The 24,881-nt window shown below is 32.3% G+C and overlaps 1 protein-coding gene across 4 annotated transcripts in view; it reads right to left on the bottom strand.

Annotated features, from left to right (window-relative positions):
• LOC111055656 (ephrin type-B receptor 1-B) overlaps window positions 1-24,881 on the bottom strand; it is a 318,970-nt gene that overhangs the window by 6,064 nt on the left and 288,025 nt on the right. Inside the window, exons 8-19 of one of the 4 annotated variants that reach the window (XR_005573871.1) lie at window positions 23,074-23,234; window positions 21,368-21,643; window positions 19,426-19,618; window positions 17,710-17,821; window positions 16,515-16,585; window positions 14,595-14,645; window positions 12,631-12,777; window positions 9,997-10,262; window positions 8,074-8,303; window positions 6,627-6,785; window positions 4,628-4,786; window positions 2,748-2,951 (exon numbers count right to left, since the gene is read on the bottom strand). Coding sequence is in view for 3 of the 4 variants with exons in the window: in XM_039444678.1 (XP_039300612.1) it covers window positions 4,628-4,786; window positions 6,627-6,785; window positions 8,074-8,303; window positions 9,997-10,262; window positions 12,631-12,777; window positions 14,595-14,645; window positions 16,515-16,585; window positions 17,710-17,821; window positions 19,426-19,618; window positions 21,368-21,643; window positions 23,074-23,234 (1,825 nt within the window). In the remaining variant the exon portion in view is untranslated. Of the gene's footprint in view, window positions 1-2,747; window positions 2,952-4,627; window positions 4,787-6,626; window positions 6,786-8,073; window positions 8,304-9,996; window positions 10,263-12,630; window positions 12,778-14,594; window positions 14,646-15,577; window positions 15,596-16,514; window positions 16,586-17,709; window positions 17,822-19,425; window positions 19,619-21,367; window positions 21,644-23,073; window positions 23,235-24,881 lie in introns of all 4 variants that reach the window. The other 3 variants (XM_039444682.1, XM_039444678.1, XM_039444687.1) reach the window with 3 other exon arrangements.

The raw sequence follows: 24,881 nt of genomic DNA, 5'->3' as shown, positions 1-24,881 counted from the left end.
TCTTTTTGATCAAATTACTACTTTCCGGATATCAGAATTCTAGAAAAAGACATCCATTTGATAAGGTGCAATTGATTTAGGTTGGCATCAATATTGATGGAAACGAAAATTTCTAAATAAACTGATGATTTGAAGCTGAATGATGTATTACATGTATTACGCATTGTGATACAAAACTTTGGTTGTCAAAAATATTCTTTCCCCAAAAAAGTCAAGCATATGCTTATTCCTTCATAGAAAAATTGGAATTTGAGATTTTAAATACTTTAGAGAGCAAATAAAAATCTCAATATAAAAATCATACTTATTTGAAGTGATTGATTGTTGAAAGCATAAACATCAACATATTAAGACGCACCTCAACTTCTGGTATCCTTATAGAAAAACTGGAAATTTGAAAATGTGTGTTAGTTGGTCGAAGGAGTCATCGGCTCCAAGTAATTCACCTCGGATAAAAATATTCTTCATTGATTTAATTTATAAGTAGGCGTGTTTGATATAAAATATAATAAGGGTACGATAGGTAGCAGTTGTTAGCAGTGTGTTTATCCTGGGTGTTTATGCTGGTGACGCTCCTTCTCACTCCCTCTCATGACCGACCTTCAATTGTTGAAATGTTGCAAGCTATTCCTTACTCTGTTACTCTGTGATTGAGAACCAAGGATGAGGTTGAGCTGTGACTATATTTGTTAAGAAAACATGCGAACATTACACCAGAATTGATTAGTGATGTTGAAATATAATGCAATCTTTACTTAGGGTTGAGATACAAGATTGAGATAATGTAGAGCGAATATTCCCGTCAAGGTCATAAGGTCAAATGTACATTGTTGACTTTACGAGGGCTAGTTAGTGATACCTACAGTAACTAAATAACCAGTTATATAGTAACTGTAGTAATACCTGGTAACTGACATAAGAATTATAATATTGATTTAATTTCGAAATATTTCAAGACTAATCAGGCAAATAAAAATATGATCCAATTTGGAAAATAGAATACCAGTACCGGTTAAAATGTTTATTATATAATAATCATATGCCAATGTTTAAAAGATTGCTGAATTTTTAATTATTGAATAATATTGATGTTTAAAGGATTATTGAATTTTTTTTAAAGAAAATGGCAAATAAATTTGCAACTCCTGGAATACCTAACTACCAAGAACTTAAAAGGATGCAAAATAATCATATTAAAATGAAAAACCGAATTTTATAATTCGAAATTCAACTATTACTCTATAGAACAAGGTAAAATTTATCACGTATTTTTCAGTTGGTTCGATTTTAAAATACCAAATTTGGGTTCGATCATACTACCATCACCTGCAGAAAAGTCTTCACTATAGAAATTAGTTTTCAAAAAATCAGAGTATCATCAGAAAAATCATGCAAGTATGATTGATGCATGCAAGATTTTGGCGATATTAGAATTAGAATTACAAAATAAATAATTATGAAACATTATGAGGAATTCGAATACTAGAAGTGAGCGGATTTCTTTGAAGAATGTTCATCAAGAGGTGATATCAGGAAATAAAACATTTTTCATCAATTTATATGATAAAATGGATTACTTTCTTGGGATGAATATCAGGAGATTGTATCGAAATTGTCAGAGTAGAAGCAGATCCTAATTTTGATTGCTATTCAGAAAATAAGAATTTTGAGAATCACTTTATTTTTTAGTAATTATGTCAATGCACGCTGATGTCCATCTTGATTCACTATGTTCTTTATTTCATTATAAGGTCAATAAAACAATGGAACTTTGGAAATACAATGCACTGTTTCAGTATTGCATCGGCAGTGTTCTATGAGAGAAAAGTAATAAAGTATCTTTTGAAGTATTATAAAGTATCTTTTTAATATTCGTTTCTGTCTTAGCTCACACATTCACAGCTTATTCATACATTTTTCTATCATACATAAATAATCTTATTAGGCCTACTTAGATTCAAGCTATTGTTTGTGATTATAAATATAATATCAAAAATTTATGTTCCATTAAAACACTATTCACAATGATAATAAAGAAACCTATTGTAAATTTATTCTAGAAAAGCTAATCAAAGGATCAGGTTAATCGATGTATTCTACATTTTTTTATTCTTCGGGACTATTCTGCTATTCACTACAATTTGTACCAGCAATAACATGGATTGATTACATTGAAGATTGAAATTCAATTTACTCTAGTATGCTTATTATTTGATAAAGAGTCCTAAACTATTGGTTATTACGTAAACGAGTCTGAATCATCTCACCTATAGCCTACAGCAACTACCTTTCTACCCTATTTCAAAACTACAAAGGAAATAAGAAGCTACATACAAGGGCACAAATAACTATAACAGGTTGAAAGGGCCTGATGAGGATGTGGAGCTATAGCAAAATAACTTGATAGATATTTTCATCGAAAAGTTATCAAACTAATTTCAATTATAACCGGTTTTGCAATTATGTCTCTATTGGATGTTGGGGAAACAGTACAGGTATAGGACTCATATTATAAACACACTCCATTCTAGAATACTTTCTGAATCTCTATTTACAGAATCTGAGTCTAAATCTATTTTAACTGTTTTTACGATTCCAATGACACAAGGTGTTTAGCGGCAAACAGAGCGAGAAGAAATGTTGATGAAATGGATGAATGGATGGATGAATTTAGAAAATGCATGAATGAGTGGATGAAATTAGTAAATGTTGTTTGGCATTCTACAGATAGAAAATCTATTGCGTACCTTTTAGTGTAAGTGAGACCATTGCCAAGCTTTTATATTTGTATTGTGGTGGTTACGTATATGTACATTGTAAATTCATTCATTCATCGAGTCCCAGCACCACGGTGAATAATTCATTCTTTGATTCATTCATGTTGAAATGATACCCAATTGGGAGCGGAAAACGCCACCGGGTAATAGTAGGGATTTAGAGGTGGTGGACGTCTGTTCCACAGCAAACAACAAAACAAAATAAAATTATAGAAATAAATAATCAATAGAAGCTAGCTAGCAGTCAGCAGCCACAGATTCAAACAACACAATAGTAAAAGGCATAAATTCAGTTTTTAAACAAATAAAAAGCGTTAAAAATATATTCAAGAATAAGGATTAAAAATTAGTTTTTAAAGTGTGCTTGAGAGAAAAAAATTGATAGCACTAAGAAATTAGCAGGCATAAGAACCAGTTTTGATAGAAAAGAGAGTTAATATATATTTTTAAAATACATAAATTAATATTTTTGAAATGTGTGATAGGCACACGAATAACAAAAGCACATTCATGATCAAGGTTTTACAATAATCAAAAATAAGGAATACAGCATTATTCCAAGACATCAGCATGAATAGGATTATTTTAATTGAAATGAAAGGAAATATGTGCAGCCATGAAAGAAACAAAAAAATGATATCACTTCTATTATCATAGCACGAACTAGAAATTTTCATGCATTTTTGTAGAGAACAGATCTACCTATTTCAATAGCAATTAGGTTATAAAGATTTGTTTTATTGCAAAATATAACAGAAAAATGAAAAGCTAGTATGAGCTTCAAAAAATTAAAATCTTAAATTCGAAGTACAAGATAAATTTTAAGAGAGATAAAATTATGAATCATTGGGAAGCGAAGTTAAAGCTTTATTAGTTTTCCAGTGAACTAAATATTGCGTGAATGGTTTCAACAGATAAAGAGCAAAAACTTTTTAGAATATCCAGCACCAACCATTTGAAGCTGAATTATTTTTTATCAAGCAAGCTGAGTTATGGAATTAATTTATAGAAAGTTATTTAATTGGAATTTATAGGTAGTTAACTGACCAGCAACTGTAATCATCAAATTGGATCACGAATGAATAAAATAAGAAAAAAACATAATTAAAAATATTAATAAAAAATTCTTCACAAGTCGTACCTACAAATAACTATATTTCCCATTGCATAATATTTGAGATTGTATCTTTCTATATTTGATATTTCTAATATTTAATATTGTAATACATTTTATCTTTCCAAGGCATATGATTTTTATCGTTTAAAGACCAATTTTATCAGTTTGTTTTCAAGTTTTTCATGTTGTAAGCCTAAAATTTCAACTTCAAAAAAATACTAAACAGTAGAGAAGAAAAATTGATTAGAGTTTAATTTTTTTATAGTAAATTATAAAACACATTTCTCATCTGGTTTTTCAATTACCTACCAAGGAGGATTATTGAGAATTTAATCCATATTTCACACATATAGGGAGACTAGGAAAACACTCATTAGAGAATGAGTTAATCGTACTCGGCTACTGGTATAAATTCTGCTGCTTATGTATTTAGTTTTAGTTTACCAGAGATTGATAATGGTGTAACAACCGAAACCAGTCTTTCTACTTTTAATGAAATCTTTGGTTTTGACAATTTTATAGTCATTTATCAAATTTAGAATGAGTTAATTTTGTTCTGTTTTGGTATGAAATGAATTACCGTATTGAATAGATTTAAAATTGATATTTTCAGAAAGATACTGTGAAAAGAGCGACTGTATCTTTTTTACAACCTACATCAAGGTCTATAGACTTTGATCTAGGTCCTTTATATTAGTAGCACCTAGCGGTAGCATTATGAACTGTAACGCACCTGTTCTGGGCGATTTTCCTGAGCGTGTCCGGACACCGAATCAGTTTGTCGAGAGTTTTGACAATTGAGGCGAAGCTAGGCCGATGTGTCCTCTCCTTCTGCCAGCTGTCCAACATCAGCTGATAGATCGCTTCTGGACAGTCCATGGGCGCCGGTAACCTGAACAAATACAAAATAGTTCAACATTTGAGACAGTTTATTTTAGAAGAATTAACTTTTCATTGAAGAGTTCCCATGTACATTAGACTATTCACTATTTGTTAAACCCTTCTTAATACAATAATTCAATTAACTCATAACTTGATCCCTGGACCGATTCACCTCTTCCACAGTATCAAACACTACTATGCTAGCAATTCTAATCCACCTCTGAGATCCACTTGTCACGACATTAACACAAGAGACTGAAATAATATCAATCTTCCTCAACATCGACTGAATAAACACAAGAATACATGCAGGATCGCAGCACTTTAACCTTCTCTCACCTTGTCTTAAATTTATAGACAGCAAAAGTCTGATTATTTCAAAACTGAAGCACTATCCATTACAAAAACCTTACTACACAATTTCTGAATTTAGATAGCATTTTGGATAGTCCCTTAGAGGTTCAAATGCTATATGATCAGATGATCATACTTTGGTCACCCCAACACACCATATTATGGGTGAAGCACTAATTTGAAAATTTCCCAGTCAATAGACTGTGACAAAGAATAACTTAGATTGAACTAATAACATTTGATCATCTAGCTGAGTTGTAACCAGCTATAAGAATCAACAAGCCAGCATGCCGTAATATTATAATTGATAATACAGCAGTCAGGGTTCCTTCTACCTCCGCCCGCCCAGGCACCAAACAACTAGGGATTTTCTCTTGAATTCAATACATGTAATCATTGTATCTTGTAATCATTCTGTCATTTTCAATAATCAACAATGATTGATCAAACTATAATACCATTTGAATAAATAATCTTCGATATGGTAATCTGTCATTTTCAACAGAACTAATAAATATATGACTGGTAAATCCATTTGAACTTCAATCCAGTGCTCAAAATAAGAAGTGGAATTAACAATACTCAAGGGTTTCATTCATTATGGAGCTACACCTTATCAACAAAAATTATTCAATTGAGTTGAAATAATACGGTACTATTTCTATTTGACGACAGTTGGAAATAATGACCATGTGCAGATAGTTTCATCTTAAGCTGCGTTTACACCAAAGTTATTAACAAAATGTTTATTTTTCCTTATAGATTCTATTAAATTGGACGGAACTTGACAAACACATTATGCTCATTATGTGTATGATAAGATATGCTCAATCTAATAGAATCTACAAGGACGGAGAAATAATCATTTTGTTAATAACTTTGGTACCGTATAAACGCAGCTTAATTGTTATTAACCTGTTATAAAAAGGTAGGTTATATGAATGGCTTCTATCCGCGTATACCCTGAGGCTAGTTCAACATCAAGTCCGGTATTAGAATAAACTTCCAGTATATCTGGGTAGTGCCTGTATGCTTTTTGAATAACCTCCCAATCTTTCATAACATTTGAACGATCTTTTCCAATTCATCGTAACATTGAACTGACTATAATATGTAACTTGAATATAAATAAAAATATAAATCTGAGTACACGTTTTAAATTATTTCGTTACGACATGTTTCGGCTACTAATTCCATTTTCAAGTGATTTCCACTTTGACTTGAAAATGGCATTAGTAGTCAAAATGGAAATGACTTGAAAATGGCATTAGTAGTCGAAATGGAAATGACTGGAAAATGGCATTAGTAGCCGAAAGATGTGAAGAAATAATTTAAAATAAAGGGTACTCAAATTTATATGTCAATTTATATTTAAAAGTAGCCCTAGAGAAAAAAGAAAATATGTAACTTGAATATGCAAATACAATGAAACTGGTTACACCACTCTTGTAATACCGTACTTACATCCTTGCAACTTGACCTGTATGATATCTCACCTGTATCCCTTTTCGATGGACTTGATGACGTCCTGGTTGCTCCAGTTCCAGTAGGGGCGTTCACCATAACTCATCACCTCCCAGCAGACGATGCCGAAAGACCAAACGTCTGACGCCGATGTGAACTTTCTGAACGCTATCGCTTCGGGCGCCGTCCATCTGTTGCACAAAACACACACTTTAATAAGTCAGAAATTTATTGATACATCAAATGTTCAGGTTATTGTGATCATAAATGATTTACTCGAACAATGATTCTTTTGAGACTACCAATATTTTTGCCTGTAATGGTTAATGTAACAATAAATCCGTAATCTACAGTGTAGATATAGTGCATTTCTTCTGTGAGTAAAGTTGCGAATGGTAATAAGAGTAGATTTAGAACATTTATTTTTGAATATAGTATTTGATAAATGAATAAATTAATTCAATATAATCACATAACAGCCAACATTCACTCAAGCAATGGTTATTTCAAGAATACCAAAACTTATATAATATGTTGTAGACTGGTTGATGTAACAGTAAATCTATTATCTATGGAGTAGATTTAGCCCATTCTTTTTCTAGTATAGTTTCGAAATGGTACTTTGAAATCATTATTATATCAAGATATACTCATGTAAAAGGTTATGGCAAAATGTCAATGGAGTTTTCGATTTGAGAAAAACAAGAAAGCTTTAAACAGGTATGATAGTTCAATAATGTTTCCTGTACCAAAAATATTATATTGTAAAATATATTAATTGAGGATATTTACATAGCTTCAATTTAAATCAGAGTGCTTTGACAATTATTGGTACTCTCACTTATTTTTAGCATATATGGACTTTTTCAACTAGTTTGGTTCATATTATTCTAATGAATTTCCTAATAAATTCTGTGAACATTTGTTGTCATTCTTCAATTTGCCTCCATTGTAAGAATACATCTTTTATAGTTAAGTTTCATGTCTTGAATTAGTAGTCGAGTTTGAGGCGTTTAGGCTATGTTGCACCAATATCGCAAGGAATAGGGTGTCATTCATATGTGCGATATCACAAAAGTGCAAGTATTTCAGCTTTTCGTCACTTGTGTAATCTAGAATTATCAACAAAACATTCAAAATAATATCAATATATTGTCATTCAAAAGCAAAACTCAACCTCCCTAAACTTTCCTTTTAGGTACCTTTAAAACCTAAAACAGAACCTTTCAGGTAATGTTCATACAATTGAAACCTCAATTAGACAATTCAACCAACTAGACGATTTGAAACCTCGCAGATCTGAGGCTCTCGTAAGGAATAGGTACTTGTTCACTGATGAGAATCGGTCTTGTTAACTTCTGCACGATCAACGTAAACCAGCCAAACCTTGATCCACTCAACAGCCTGAAACAATTTTCCAAATCTCTCCTACCTTTGATAGCGAATACAATTTTAACCATGAGTGACATGTTGACTGACCTGACAGGAATCTTGCCACCCCTGGTGGTGTAGGCACCATCTGTAGTGCTTTCTATTTCCCGACTGAGGCCGAAGTCGGCGATTTTGCAGACGAGCTGCGCGTTGACGAGCACGTTGCGTGCCGCCAGGTCTCGGTGCACGTAGTTCATCTCAGACAGATACTGCATGCCACTGGCTATGCCGCGCAGCATACCCACCAGTTGCAGCACTTGGAATTTGCCATCGTTCGCCTGCCAAACACGACACACATTATTATGCTTTCACACAAAATGAAGTTCTTATCTATAAACTTATATCTATAATATTATAGCCTAATAAAGAAAAGAATCGACTTATACAAGTTCAGTACAGGAAATTCACGAATGAAGCATTATACTACGAGACTGATTAACTTGAAATTTTGCATATGGATTCTCAATTCACCGAATATTTATAATAGGTAGTCTTTTCGGTCTCAAAATCTTATAGTTTTTTCAAAGTTTGGAATTTTCTGAATATTTGTAATTGACTTATTCAATTTAGAAATATTTTTTACAATTTAAAAATGATGAAATGACTCTTAACCTTGCTACATTTGGACTGTTGTATGAATTAGAATTGGAACCGTTTTGGGCGTAAGCCTGTGGTACTTTTCTGTAAGCTGTGCAATTCTGAATGATTAAATAAATATATTAATAAATTAATTAATATGGTTGTAGGCTTATTTTAAATTCTTCAAGATTTCAGTTTGTAAAGCTTTTAATTAGATCCATGCGGAGCACGGGTTACCTGCTAGTAAAAAATAAATAGGACTAATATATCTAATAAACACTGACAAGTGTTTCTTATGAATTTGTTCAGTGGTAAATAAGGGAAACACATAATAAACAAGTCTTTTACCGTAAATAAAATAAGTTGAGACTCGAGTTTACACTTGAACACACGTCAGTGTTGCCATATTATAATGAAATTTTACCTTCTCATGCAAGCAGAGATGACTGAATAATATAAATTCAAAATGATAAGACGTATTATTCAATGTCGTATTTAATTTAATTCTTTCATATATGGCTTGCATGAGAAAGTCGAAATTTCTTAATCTGGCAAAGTCGAAGCTTGGTCAGGTGAAACTCAAGTCTCCATTTATCTTATTAAGATTAAAGGTGTTGTAAAGCTATATTTGAGACTATGTATTGAACATACTTGGGCCAACAAACTTGTATTGAACATACTTGGGTCCCCAGCTTAGCCTCCACACGATCACCACTGATGTCTTTCTGGTGTACCCAGGCTGGTGTCCCAATGTAATACCAAACATAACTCTGTCAACCTACTCCAAAATTTATATAAATTGCAGTTGCTATCAAATAGTCTACTGAGGCATTACATTTATCAAATTTTGAAACACTAGCCTAATAGCTTTTCTCTCTAAATTATTTACTGGAATAATTTGACTGTTTTTTTTTCTATTAGCTGCTATCAAATAGGTTATTGAGGCATTACATAATTATTTACTGTAATAATTTGACTGTTTTTTCTATTAGTTGCTATCAAATAGATTACTGAGGCATTACATTTTTATCAAATACTGAGACATTAACACTCTAAAATATTTTACTGGTTTATTCAACTGTTTTTTTTAGAAAACTTCCAACACATAAACAAATTTGGCAATAAAAATTGGGAGACTCTTCAGAACTAACTTACATGGTTTTCCATAGTGATATATATGAAGTTTCTAGATTCAAAGTGCATTATGCTATTTACATCATAACAAATTCAATTTCAATCAATTTTTATTTCAATCAACACAATAGAATATACATAAAAGAAATCAAAACACAAAAAACACATTAAAAAATAAATGTCCAATTAAAATTTATGCATTCTACAGTTCGTTTGTGCAATTTGTATAGGAAAAGAATCATTTATCAGTTTACTGACCCTGAGAAAGGTGTCGAGCGATCCGTTCTCCATGTACTCGGTGATGATCATGACAGGGTTGCTCTTGGTGACGACACCCTGCAGGAAGATGACGTTGGGGTGCTCGAACTGGCCCATGATGGAGGCCTCGGTGAGGAAGTCGTTGCGCGCCTTGTCGGCCGAGCCGGGCTTCAGCGTCTTGATGGCGACGTCGATCTCCTTCCGGCCGTCGGCACACGAACCCAGCTTCAGCTTGCCGCGGCACACGTCGCCAAACTCACCCCCGCCTGCCACAAAACCGACAACACACAACATCAGTACTCAGTCAGACAACATTATTTATTGAGAGATGATTTCTAATCAGCTAGCGCACAAGTCTGACTTTGCTGGCTGTACCAAAACATTTAGATTTATTATAATTTACCGTACATTTGTCTTATGTATTTTGCCGAAATAAATATTCTATTATATTCAATGAGGTGCTGTTCAAACTAGTTCTTAAGCGACTGTTTATTTTTATTTTATTCAATCATTCAGAATTATACAAATTACAGAAAAGTACCACAGGCTAACTTACGCCCAAAACGGTTCCAGTTCTAATTATACAACAGTCCAAATGTAGCTAGAGGTTATGTTCATAGAACAGTGACTGTAGAGTGACAGTAGAATGACAGAGTGTTTAGCAGAAAAACTAGAAAATAATTCATAAACGGAATTTCAATCAAAAATTATAGTAATAAATCCCTCTATAATCTCTCTTGATAAATATATCAAGTTTTGTAATAACACTAATAGATGTATTTATGTAATAATAAAGTGATGACTCTGTTATTATATAGGTTACTCAAAAAGGATGATCGAGGTTTTAATGACTAATAACTTCAATAATTTATTACAATAATATAATTCTCATTTTTCACATTTCTGAGCTGGTTAAATTACCCGATTCAGTGAAACGTTATAATTAACAAGATTGGTACTGTAAAGCTGCGTGCGATCAAGGCCTGAAACTGGAATTAAATGTGGGAGAATTTGAAGCACTGATGCTGGTAGCTTACATACTATGTTTTCTGGATTGATCGCCATATATTATGTATTTATAATGCAATGAGTCACTGTATTTAGGACTATAGTGTCATTCCAAAGTATGTAGTAGATCTACTGAGCGTCTTTTTCATACGGCGATCAATCCAGAAATCTTGAAGACTGGACCAGCCTTAGTGACTAAATCTCCCCGACGTTCCAATAGGTGAGAGGAGTTATAGCTTTCAACCTTGGACGCATCTCTTTACAGTACCACTCCTGTTAATTATACAGTTTTTTTTTACAATTTGAACAGCTTACCATAAAAACTCATACATATAAATAATAACAGATTAATAAAAACAATAAAAAAATGTTTAGTATATTTTAACTTGAAAATGACCAAGAGTCGAAACTAGTCGTTGAAATATTTCAAAGTTTTTAATAAAAGGGTACTAAAAGTTTTTGTATTGTTTTTATAAATTAAAATAAGGTAGCCCATATAACGGAAGTGATTTTAAATAATAACAAGTGTTTGTCAAGAGCATAATTTTCCATATCAATAAAAATAGAGAAAGCCTTACGTTTAATGCGAACCCACACAATTTACGCCCAACAGTGAACAACTTATATAATAGATCATTTTTTAGATTGACAGTCAATAAACATCAGCTACAGTATTTCATGGAATTCTTTGCAAATAAAATCCCAAATCATTTCATTACCAGTCTTTTCTCAAAAAAACTGAAAAATGAAATTGATAAATGGGTGAGAGCAAACATCTATTTCAATATTACTTGATTGCTTTTTTGTTGTCAATGTTCTTTCTATTCTTCATATTATCTAATTTTCTATTATATTGTCTTCATTCTATTTCTGTTAATTTTGTTTAATAGCAACTTAACTTTTTCAACTTGTACTCTTTTGTTCTTGTACATGTACTTAATATTATATAATTACTTTAATTGAACTCACTACTGGTGCTTAAGTGTTACTTTTGCCAGTAGAGCCAAAATGTTATTATTATTATTATTATTATTATTATTATTATTATTATTATTATTTTTATTATTTTCTTTGGAATTCGATTAGATGAATTTATTCGGAATTTATTTATTCGGAACAGTTATGTTTGAAAATTATTAAAGTTATGGACTTTTAGAAATCGTCCATTATTCTTGGGATACTGTATTTATAATAACAGTATGTAGCTTTTATCACGTTTTTTGATGTGTAAAAGATAAAATTAATACTCAAGAGTTTTAAAATCTTACGCCATTCAAGTGGAACATACGTTGCATAAATTCACCTGTATTCATTTATTACCTATTTTTACCAGAGAGGACTGACCGGGAAAGAAAAACTAAGGATACTCCTAGTACTATTCATCTCCCAAATTTAGATTACATTTTGAAAGTTCGAAATAGGGTTATGATTTCACTCTTCTGAAATTCAGTCCATTTTCATTCAAAAACAACAATTCATTCAAATTTTGAATTTTGAAGGTTGAAAACTAGATAAAACACAAAAATATTACACTCTAATCACCATTAATTGAAAATTGTTTGCTAGTATTATTTATACATAAAACTGTATAATATAGACAAAGAATTGTATGGACATAAAACTGACCAATAATAGCTTCGATGGTGATATAGGTGGCGTCGATTTCCCTGGCGAACTCCCTGACCGCCTGATTGGGATCCTCGTATGTGTGCGGATCTATGTACGTGCGTGAGTTGGCCGTCGCCCCCACTTGTGTAAATAATGGAGTCGTCACTACAATACACAAACAACATTACAACTCATCCTAAACTACATAAACAACCAAACTAAAACTCATATTAAAATTTGAAGGACGACTAAAACTATATATTGGAAGTTGGAAAACAATTCTTTTTAAAAATTTTATCTCATGTAATTTTTTCTGTGTTGATATAAAATTGACATACAACTTTTATAACTCATTATTATTCAAGTTATGGAGTTAGAACACATTAAAATCCATGAAAATATGATTGGATTTGGAGAATTGGAAACATATTTTGAAAAAATCTAAAATAGTGATTTACCGAGATTTTCCCAATGCAGATATGAATTTACAAATTGAATGAGTGTCACAAGTGAAAGGTTATTTTTAGTTAGTAGGAATAAAATTAATCACCACCATTTCTAGTGATTGCCTTATGGCTGAACTTCAGGTTCCACGGGATGTCAGGTGTGAAAGGCATACATTTACAACATCTATAGTAAGGTTCAGTACAAACGGTTTTCATTCCTTATGAATAGCATGAATGCTTCTAATATAACCAATGCTGACAGATTCGAGTGAATCTTATAAATCTTACTGAACCTATTTTAAAGGCAAGTTTAAAATCAAATAAACTGTGAATCAATCAAGATTCAAATCTGTCTAGACTTTAAATTGTCAATTTTCAGGAAAGAGCCCAAAAATAATTTTACTGGACGGATTTATATGTATTATTCAATAACTGGATTCTAAATCTTAGTAAACAAGGAAAATATTTTACAAAAAAATAATTACACTATACAATTGAAACGTAAATAAACAATTTGTTTAATCATCAGATGCTGCAACAGTTTACTTGAATGTATAGTGACTAATTGAAATTTCAACTAAATATGCTCCAAAAATGAGTCTTGTTCAACCAGCATACACCATAATACCAACACAGTAAGTAAATGCATCGCAAAAAAATATTATGAGACATAATACCAATATTGATACCTATTCCATAACATTAATGTAAAACTTTTGTTAAAAATTATCAGTAAAATTATTATGTTGGAATTTAAAAACACATAGAATCAAACTTATTTACAAAAAAAGTTAAGCCAAGACATTTCATGCTGAATATTAATTATTTTAATTGAAAACTATTGGAAAGCGTTTCGTGTTAATAAGCCATTTACAATTGGTTTAATGGTCAGGAGGACTAATTATATTATAGAATTGAAGTGGATGTTAATTTTAACTAAGAAAAAATTCATAAAGAATTTTGATGACTTGGAAATGTTCTAAATGATTCGAATGAAGATGAATTTGTGATTGAAATTTATTAACAAGTATCAAATGAATATGATTATCCTGAAAATACTGAAACCTGGAATATCTATTTACAATGTAAAGCCAGAGATAATTAGGAAAAATTCGAGAAATTCAATAAATTTTGTACAGTTATGAAAATAAGTTTCAAGATGTGACAGTTTCTAAAGGAGCGTTTCAAGAGCCATTGTAGCTGTAGAAATGCACTTTTCAAGTTACAATTCTAACTTATAAGAGAGAGTTCACATATGGATGTAGATAATCAAAAATGAAGGAAATTAAAAGAGTGATTGTAGAAGAATGATTGTTTTGATAAGCAGAAACGTCTGTTAGAGGAATGTGAAATTAATTCTAGTTCGTGCTTGATATATAGAGACAATGTGGAGGATGATCAATCTGTAATTTGAGAAGAGTGAAGTGCTTAATTCATTAGTGAGTTTCAAACAGAGAAATTTATCTGTTGAAAGGAAGATGATGAAGAAAATTATAATGGAAAATGTGAATGCAAGGGACAAATCAAAATACTTACTTCCATTGGTATGTGTGGTAACTATGGGTGGATTATCCAAATTGCAGTGCACTGTAAAAATAAAATAACGAAAATTGCCACAAATCGCTCAAGCAAACAAAACTGCAAATTAAGACAAAAACATAAAAGCACAAGCGAAACCGACTACAAAATATACAAAAAGCTCATAATCCCAAATTTATTAAAAACAAAAAATGATTCACAAAACATCAACAAACAATACACAAATTGTACATTTAAAGGATGTGACATGTAGTCCTCCTGACGACTTTGGAAGAATTTTACGGCATGCCACAAATAGAAGTCTACAAACAAAAACGAAAGTTAAGTTCCAAAAATAACCCGAACATGCATTATTCCATTTTATTTAATTTTAATAACATGCCAATCAATACCCAACAAGTTTCTCCTATTTTGTATCCTCAAAAGTCATTAAGAGGCTTTTGGGAAAATGCTAAATTCAACAGAAGGATTGCTGATTATTTGAAAATTTATTGTTCAGCTATCCAACGACTCTCACTGTTTTAAAAAATATTTAAAGTATTTCAATTCGTTTCGTTCAGACACTGAAACTAAATAAACTTTTTTAGAATGAACGTTTTGTTAGCCCCATCAAAATCATTCACCCCACAGTGATCCTTAAATTTTATTTCATTCTATCTAGTAGATTATATTTTCTCTAGATCCCATAAACATAATCAGAATTGAGAACTTGCTAGATCATCCAAACGAATACCGGTACCGCATACAAAATATAATTATGTGATAAATATAATTTGATTTTATTATTCATTTTATATAGTTTTGAGAATGAGTGATGAAATACGGAATAGTTGCAACAGGTTCAAACTATGCTACAAAAATTCATAAAAAATCTATAACAATTGGAGCAATTCTACTTATATGAAACAGATAATCTACTACTAAGAATCGAAAATATGTTTTCAATTATTGTTTCAACTGCCAAGTGTGTCTCAACTTACTGTAGGTCACTACAAGTCCTGTGTGAGTTAGCATTGACAAAAATACAGGTTTGTGGATACAGTGTGCAAAAATACAGTATCATCAATACTTCATTGGTATTATACAAAGGGTGACAAACTTTAATTGCCTACTTTTAAATCCAACTACCTACTCAACACTCATGGTAACATATAAATATACTGTAGCCTAATATCTAAATTCGTGAATCATTATACGGTTTCGATATTGTGTTAGTAAGGAAAAATGACTAAATACTTCTGTAGATGGGAGATGTGAAATATCTATGATATAATTAAAGAAAAGTTGAGTGAATGAAACATTGTTTAATAAAGGAGAGAATAGGCTTGAAATTAGAAGAGTGGACATAATAGAACCGCAGTGTTTAATAGGAATAACCTATTAAGGTATTACGATTCATTTTAAGGTTCAAAATAGAATCCAAAGGAGAAGTTATTGATATAATTCAAAAATATTTCTGTTTGATTATGGTAGACAACTAGACATCCTTAATTATTATGAATCATTGTCTGATCTCAATAGTATTGATACTGCATAAAGATAGGAAAAAATCAAATGAAATAACAATCCGTTAAATATATTGATAAACATAATTTGGAACGTCAATACTTGGTAGTAGTATTTCATTAATCAAGTTGATCAATCGAGAATTCACAAATTAACTTACAGCAAATTGGGTTGATTAATCATTACGTAATGAAAGTATTCATTTCGTTTTCCTGGACATTCTTCTTAAAGGCTGACACATTTTACATTTCATTTTTGTTCTTAAAGGCTGATACATTTTACATTTTTTGGGGGGAAGGACTATTTCCTGTTATTAAACTAATGCCTAATTTGATTTTTTCACACATATTAAGTTTATTGATTAAATTTGAATATTAATTACAATAATTTACTGGTACAGGGATTCATTACCTTCTCCATTGCGGTATTCCAGAGTATCACAATCGCTAGGCTGCTTCTTATTGCACTCATCATTGCCTCTACTAGAACATCAAAGAACAATATTATTAATATTATTGAACAATTATTATGAATTTAGAGTAAGATACATTTTTTCCAATAATGTACCATTTATTCTGAATTATAAGGCCAGCAGCATATTGAGACAAGGCTACCACTTGTGAACATTATGATATTAATTCATTTGGCAGACTCATGTCACGTTGTGTCGCCTTTCAATTAATAGGAGAATGTAATAGGAGAATGAGTTACACATAACCTAGTTACATTTGGACTGTTGTATAAATTAGAATTGGAACCGTTTTGGGCGTAAGCCTGTGGTACTCTTCTGAAAGTTGTGTAATTCTGAATGATTGAATAAATAAATAAATAAATAAATAAATAAATTTGCAACTAGGCTAACTGAGCAGAGCTGACAAGAGATTGGTGTTGCACTATTTTAGTATAATCTAAAAACCAAATTGTTGTTTCTAAAATTATGCGCCCGAGATGCCCACATTTGGGGCATTCGCAGGGGTCAACCCTTAGACCAGTTATAGAATAGACACGCTGGGAAGTCTAGCCTCTGAAGCCAACATCTACTGCCATATCGCCAAATCGTGACGTCATCATCGGATAGAAAACTTTCAGATTGTGTCTATTTCAGAAGAATGTGAATTATTATTCATTAAAATGGTAAACTCCCGCTGCGCTCCCGCTGGAATAGACATAATCTGCTATGGAAAACAATGTAAACAAACTCTACAGAAAAGTTTTCTATCCTATGCTGACGTCACGATTTGGCGATATGGCAGTAAATGTTGGCTTCATCGACTTTCAGTATGAATATAAAATAGGCCGTGTCTATTCTATAACTGGTCTAAGGGTCAACCAAGTCACAGTGCAATGACAAGGCCTCGCCCTGACGGAACCGCCTTTTGATCACGGTAACCCCCAGGTAAGTAGACTACGATATTAATCAAGAAAATTATTTTTCAAAAATTATGAAAAAATGTTTATTTCATGTTCCAGTAGTTATATAACTATTTCATGTGAGAGTATTTTTTTATTAAATTCAAGTAGGTACGGTATTAGAAAAGTAGAAATTATTTTACATTTTCTCATACTGTATATTTTGTTTGTTAGTTGATGTTAAGTATTGAGTTACCTGCGCAAAAACACGACAGTCATGATAATGATGACGACAAGAAGAACTACAACAGCAACTGTGGCTCCGGCAATTATCCTAACTTGCATGTTATCCTCGTCGCCAATATATGCTGCAACAAACAATCACAAATAAAATAAATCCTATGAAGTCGAGCTAACAATAATTTAAAATCTTTATAAACTTAATACTGTATAACTAATACTAAACTGGATAACTAATACTCGAGAGAAAAACTATTGCTCTCTTCCTATTACTAATAATTGTGATTCTATATCATAGGATGAATTATAAAAATCTATTGATACGGTAGCTACTGGGCCTATATCTTTGCTATGAAATTTTCCAGTATTCCCAACTTGATTATTGAAGGAATTATGAAGTTGTTCCATTTCTTCAAGTCAATGTTCTCGGTTGAAATTCAATACTGTTGTGTTTTGACAACATAAAATGAGTGGTCGTTTGAGATGAATTGATTAAAATGTACGGTATTGTTTTCAAGTTGATATTTTTTATTTGGACAGAATGAAAATGTGAACTCTTAATTCACAATTGACAAAGTTTGTGTTTTGAGATAAACAATAATTTTTGTTTTTTTGACAAAAAGAAAAAGATTGATCAACTGTCAGGAATTGTTGAATTTATTTGTTTTTCATATTAGCCTACAATGTTTGTATTTAGAGAAGATGATCATAGTTGATCAGTTGTCGTGAATTCAGATGTTTTTCGTTATAAATTTGATATAGATTCTTTGCTGATAATATAATAATGATTCATTAATTATTGACGTGAATCAGGACCTACCATATACCTCCTATAAGGAAGGTCCTTTGTGAGTTTTCGTCTTCGTGATTTTTTACTAATTTGGCAATTTTTGTGTTCTGACTACATAAAAATGATTGATTTGCAAGAATAAAATTGATATTCGCCAATTTTTGTGTTTTTACAACATAGAAATGGTTGATTGTACGACATAAATTGAGTTGTTTTTATTAATATGATATTGTTTGTCTTCTTCTTCTTCTTCTTCTTCTTCTTCTTACAAACAAGGATTAGGCTTTAACCTGTTCCGACTCACATCTAGCCAATTATTCAAATAAACATAAAAAAATCCTATTATTGCCAACGCTTGCGTGGTCTGCCAACATCTCTTTTGCCTACTGGCTGATAATTATAGACTTTAAATGGTATTCTTGATATTGTTTGTACTTAACAAAATAGAGCTTTGAATTCAGACCACTTCTGATGTGGGAACTCTTACTTTTTTGCAGAGACGACATTTCGACCTGTTGTTGGTAATCTTCAGACTCATGAAACGGATTATATCTGAGAAAGACTGTGAGTCAGTTTCCTCAGTCTGAAGATTACCAATAAACAGGTCGAAATATCGTCACTGCAAAAAAGTAAGTGTTTCTACTTGAGAAGTGTTTCTAATTCAACGTTTGAATTAATAGTGGAAAATAATGTATTTACAACACAGTGATTGATTTGAAATGACATAAGTAAACTTATTGTTATCAATTCGCCAATGTTCGACCTTTGAAAAAATAGAAATGATCGCTTTAAATTGACAAGAGCCAACTTTTTTGTTTCCAATTAGCCAATGTTCGACATTTGACAAAATAGAAATGATCGCTTTTTGACATGAGTCAACTTTAGTTTTCAATTTGCCAATTTTAGTGCTTATCAAAATAGAATGATGTGTTGCTGACTGACCAGTGCCGAGAGCCTGCTGAGCGGTGGTCTTGAATGTGGTGGGGCTGAACTCGCCCCATCCGTGCGTGGTCTTGGCGCGCACCTGGAAGCCATACTCTGTGCGCGGCCGCAGTCCGCCGAACGTCGCTTTCTGCTCAACGGTCAGCTTACTGCTCGCGTTCGACGAGTCCTCCAGTCGCGTGAAGCACCGGATCTAAACACAAACATAAATCATTACCAATTGACACTACCTCATTAATATTTCACAAACATCACATAACTTCATAAAGACAGAAAGAGGTTATAAGCTACCACAGATTCATTGACTTTATCTTTGAAATTTAGTGAATATTTTGAGCGTACCGTCATTGAGATTGATGTCCAGATGTTCAGAATGAAGCAATTCGAATCAAGTTTTATTCAATGATATCACTTACATAACAAATTGTACTGTTAATATCAACTATCCATTCAAATTTTGTCTAGTCATAACACTCAATACAAAAGTAACCTCGTTACAAGAATTCTCCTATTACTATACTTTTTACACTACAATTATTATGAAATATACTACAGGATACCTTTTATATGTATTAAATACGTAATTTGATAGTATTGTCACTTCAGACCTTGATATGGTTGAAATGAGTGTTTGTGCCAGTTTCAATAAAGTTTTATTCAATCTTGAAATAGACACATATCTTAAGCTGCGTACAGACATGAGCGCCTCAAACACGTGCATTTCGCTTTCCATCAGCTGATGATATGCTTATTACCTATAAATCTGTATAGAATCAGTAAGACACAGATATAATAAGCATAGCATCAGCTAATGAAAGTCGAAATGCGCGTGTTTGTGGCGCTCAAGTCTGTACGCACATTTAGATCAACCAGCTTTCAAATTGATTTTCACACAAATTGCATATCTAAATTAAATTATGTAGTGTTTCATTCTATTTTATAGTTTTTCTTTTTTTTATTTTAAATTATCTATATCCATTATGTAGTGTTTCATTCTTGTTTTATAAATTAAAAAAAAATATTTGTCATGGCTTCCTTGTATTGGTCTTTTTGAGTTCGCCATTCGCTTGTAATTTTGTTACTTTGTCTTATCGTTTGTAATGATTGAGATGTGACCTGGTTTCCCGAATTTTATTTATTCTAGTGGTTTGAATAAGCTCTATTTTCTTTCTATTGACTTGTTTGCTGTACCTAGTTGTTCGAACTCACTGCCGGCGCACAAGTCTTCTTTGCCGGTAGTGCCATTTTGTAAGTTAGAATATTTAGTTTATCAATCTGTATTATTTTATGGGAAATAGATAAATTTGAATTTGAGATTACCACCGTACATCTAGCAAGATTCACTTTGAACTGTAAGCATATCCAACAATAATAACATCAATTCTTCCCATTCAACCTACGCTAATAGTTGGGAGGGAGGGTCTCAGTTCCCCTCGATATCAGTTCATCTAGTACCTATTTCGTGAAAAACTATAACAAGTGGGAGGTTGAGCTGTTCAGTTGGCAAATCTCATAATATCCTAAAAAATTCAGTTTCAAATGTGAAAGGGTAGGTTAAGGGCTAGGTTAAGTTCTTATGACCAGGAGGTTGGGGTTTTGCTTTTAAATGGCAATAAGCTGGTATTATGAGGAATATATTATAAATATCACTCGATACTGTATCCACTAGTCTTTCTTAAAGCAACAAGAACTAGACGAACTTGAATTTCGAAAAACTGAGACCCACCCAAACAGCTGTTTTGTATTATTATTATATGTTTTTCTTAATTATATTGTTTATACTTTCATCCTTTTTTATTGTATCAGAGTTGAGTGTAAAAGTGGGTCGACTGCGCCCTAACTACGCTCTATGAGGATGAATAAAGGCAGTGATTCTGATTCCAGATCAACTGAGATTCAAGATGAAATGAATGCCACTCTCTAGGTTCAGACATCCAAGTACCTCGTAAGTTTCGACAACATCGGGAATGTCCATGGTGTCATCGGTGGTGATGGGAGGATCCCAGGCGAGCGAGATCTCAGTGGCCTTGACCGACGTGACGCGAACGTTGTTGACGCTGGCCGACGTCACACTCGCCTCGGTCGTCACGCTCAGTTCGGCGAACTTGTCCGGCTTGCCCGTCAGCTCGCTGACGCCGTTCGCCGCGAACACCTGGAACCTGTAGCTCGTCACCGGACTAAGCCCCGAGATGGTCACCTTCGTCTCGTTGAATTTAAGCTGCAAACAAACACACCGCTATTAGTAAGGAACACAAAAAAGGGAAAGAGTAATTACAGTATGAATTGAGTTCAATAATTGAATTGCTGCCTTTATTTTAAACCTAGAATGAGTGAGTTTCTGAACAACAGATTGAGTAACCTATACCATAGAGAAAAGATAGTATAAACTATTGTATGCTATCTTTTCTCTATGCCTATACTCTATACTCAACTTGTTGCCAATCTCTTGACAATCAAGTTACATGAATCTTTATTGTATTTTTACTTTATTATTCTTTGTCCCATAGACTTTCTTCTGATTTACTTGCTGTAGAAGGACTAACAAATCTAAATTCCTACGGCAAGTAGATATAAATAATTACATCACAAGAAATAAAAATAATCTTACAATAACAAAACACAATAAGGAGAAATATAAACAAAGTCCAACGTACATGGGAATAAAATTTATTGGTTGTCTCCCAGGTTGCATAAAGCATGAATGTGATAGATCAAAATTCAAGGAATCGTTGAGAGCATATTTGATAAATTTAGCATGCTACAGTATAAACGAGTTTACTGTAAAAAATGAATTTTAAACTGCCCCTTTTCTCTTTAGCTTCAAGTTGGTTTTAGTTTTTACGTTTTGATGTACATTTTCATGTATGTTTGGAAAATAATTATTGATTGCTGACGCCATCCTTTATTTTGAGCTTTCCCCTCCCATGCCATTTCTTTTAAAGGCGAACGCACACAGCAGCAGGCAGACGTTTGCATATTCCAGGAGATTTTCTCGTGGTAGCCTTTTCTCAGTTTCAATTCTATTAATCCTGGAAATTATACTTTTTCCTTCATAATTTGTATGAATCTTGTTAACAGCTTTGCTATGAAATTCTTCTCTAATCTCCAATGGTTTATATTCTTTATAATAAATTTACTATGAAAATGAGGAATATAACAATAAATAGAATTCTCATTGTCATCTGAATGAATTAGGGTTCATAGAACTTGAGTCACATTTCTCTCTTCTATGTTCATAGTCTGAGAACTATTTTCTCTTAACTATGTTGATACAAATTTCAATGATTATTTTATTGTGTGGTAGTGGAAGTGGCGACTGGAAATTAATTCTATTCTTTTTTAGAAAACTATTTGTACAACTCAAATGATAGAAAATTGAAGATATAATGCAAGAGGTAACAACAAATGGAGTTGAATAATGATTTGACAAATTATTATCAAGTAAAGTCTTGGTATTACATAAATAAGTAAATAATTTATTGTCAAGAACATAAACTAATGTAATAACAATGTCTAGAACTATTAATATTAGAACTAATAGCTGTAGCCACACTCATAAAGCAGTTAGTATCGCCTAGTTCACATCACTTGTAATATTAGAAATGTAAAAATGGAGACATTTATCTATCTATCCATCTATCTACTCACGGTATTGGGCGAATAGGACACGCCCAGACTGCAGACATCGCAGTCGACCCTGTAGATGGTGTCATGGCGGCCGCCTAGGAACGAGGGTGCACTCCACGACAGAATCACAGTCGACTGGTCCACGAAGTTCACTGTCAGGTTTTGCGGACCTGATGGAGGCTCTGTAACAATGTAACAAAATTATTAATAATATTTTTCAATCTCTGTAGTTGCATGAAAGGGAAAATACTGATAAAATATTAATAGGAAATATTGATTAAATACTGATGAAATAATAAGAGAAAATATTGAATTAATACTGATAAAATAATAAGAGAAAATTATGATTAAATACTATAAAATACTAAGAGAAGATATTGATTGAATACTAATGGAATAATAAGAGAAGATATTGAGAAAATGCTGTCAATTATTCTAAAAATAGAATCGACAATGGACAATAGAATATGTTCCTATTTCACAGAAAACAAATAAAATACAATAATAGTATTTGATGATTATTTATAAAACTTGGCACATGATGGAACGAAGTTGAACTAATGCTGAATATACTGTGATTAATACTGAAATTACTATAGTATTAAGGTATTCAAATACAATATAGAGCATTGAAGCATTTCATATAAGTTATGCTATAACTCAGTCAGGTTGATATACAATATAATATTATTTCATCTCTTTTATGTATAGGGTTACTTTTATAGAAATATAAAGATAAATAAAAATCTCAGTACCCTTTTTGAAATATTTAATCACAACATGTTTCGGACATTGATGCAATTTTCAAGACTTGACTCATGTTGTGATTAAATAATATTTCAAAAAGGGTACTAATATTTTTATTTCTCTTTCTATTAATATTATTTCATTTCACAGAAAAACAAATAAAATACAACAATAGTAGATAGTACTATTTTTGAAACTCAGCACATAATGAAACTAAACTCAACTAATAAACTTGAATAATGAATAAACTGTGATTAGAAATGAAAATACGCATTTAAATACAATATAGAGCATTAAACCATTACAAATAAGTTATAACTGAGTCAGGTTTTACGGGTGTGCAATAATATATAATCTTTCGCAGTTCCTACTTCATACGCCCCAAAAATTAAAAATCATTATCCCCCTACCGACTTCATCTTAATCATTTTTGAGGACCATCCGCACCCCCACCCTCCAAACCAACTCCTTCTAGGTCACCCAGTTCTCTAAGATGTGAATTAATATAATATTCTCAGCCAAGACCGAAGAGAGAACGAGGGAGAGAGCGAGTGAGTTAAAGAGTAGGGACCAGGCACTAGGGATGGTCGTTTTTTGCAGAGCATGAATTGAGTTGAAATTGATGAAGTATAAAGATGATTGAATTGATGGCACACGATAAGGAAGGAGGAGGACGAAGAAGAATAAGTAATGAAGGAGGAAGGGAGGAAGGGCTACACAAAGGGTATTTGACAACTTGCTCATAGTTGGGGAGGGAGGGGGATTGCGAAAATGAGGTCGTTTAAAAAAGGTGGTGAGAGAGGGTAAGCAAGACAAAAAGAAGGACTAGAAAAATGGGAAGAAATAAAAGAGAAATAATAAGAAGAAGGAGAAGAAGAAAAGAAAAAGGATCCAGTGAAGCAAACCAGCTTCATCAAGTCATAGTGATCAACATCATCACCACCATACCGAGAAGCCAAGAAATTCTCAAGGAGTTCCTCTCCACCTCCCTCTTCACAGCCCCTTCTTCCTCCCACTACAATTCACTCTTCTTCTTCCTTCTCTTCTTCTCTTTCATCTTCTTCTTCTTCTTCTTCTTCTTC

This window comes from Nilaparvata lugens, chromosome 1 (assembly GCF_014356525.2).
Source record: "Nilaparvata lugens isolate BPH chromosome 1, ASM1435652v1, whole genome shotgun sequence".
Classification (NCBI taxonomy): Eukaryota; Metazoa; Arthropoda; class Insecta; order Hemiptera; family Delphacidae; genus Nilaparvata; species Nilaparvata lugens.
The sequence above is the reverse complement of the archived record's forward strand: the minus strand, read 5'-3'. Positions and strand labels throughout refer to the sequence as shown.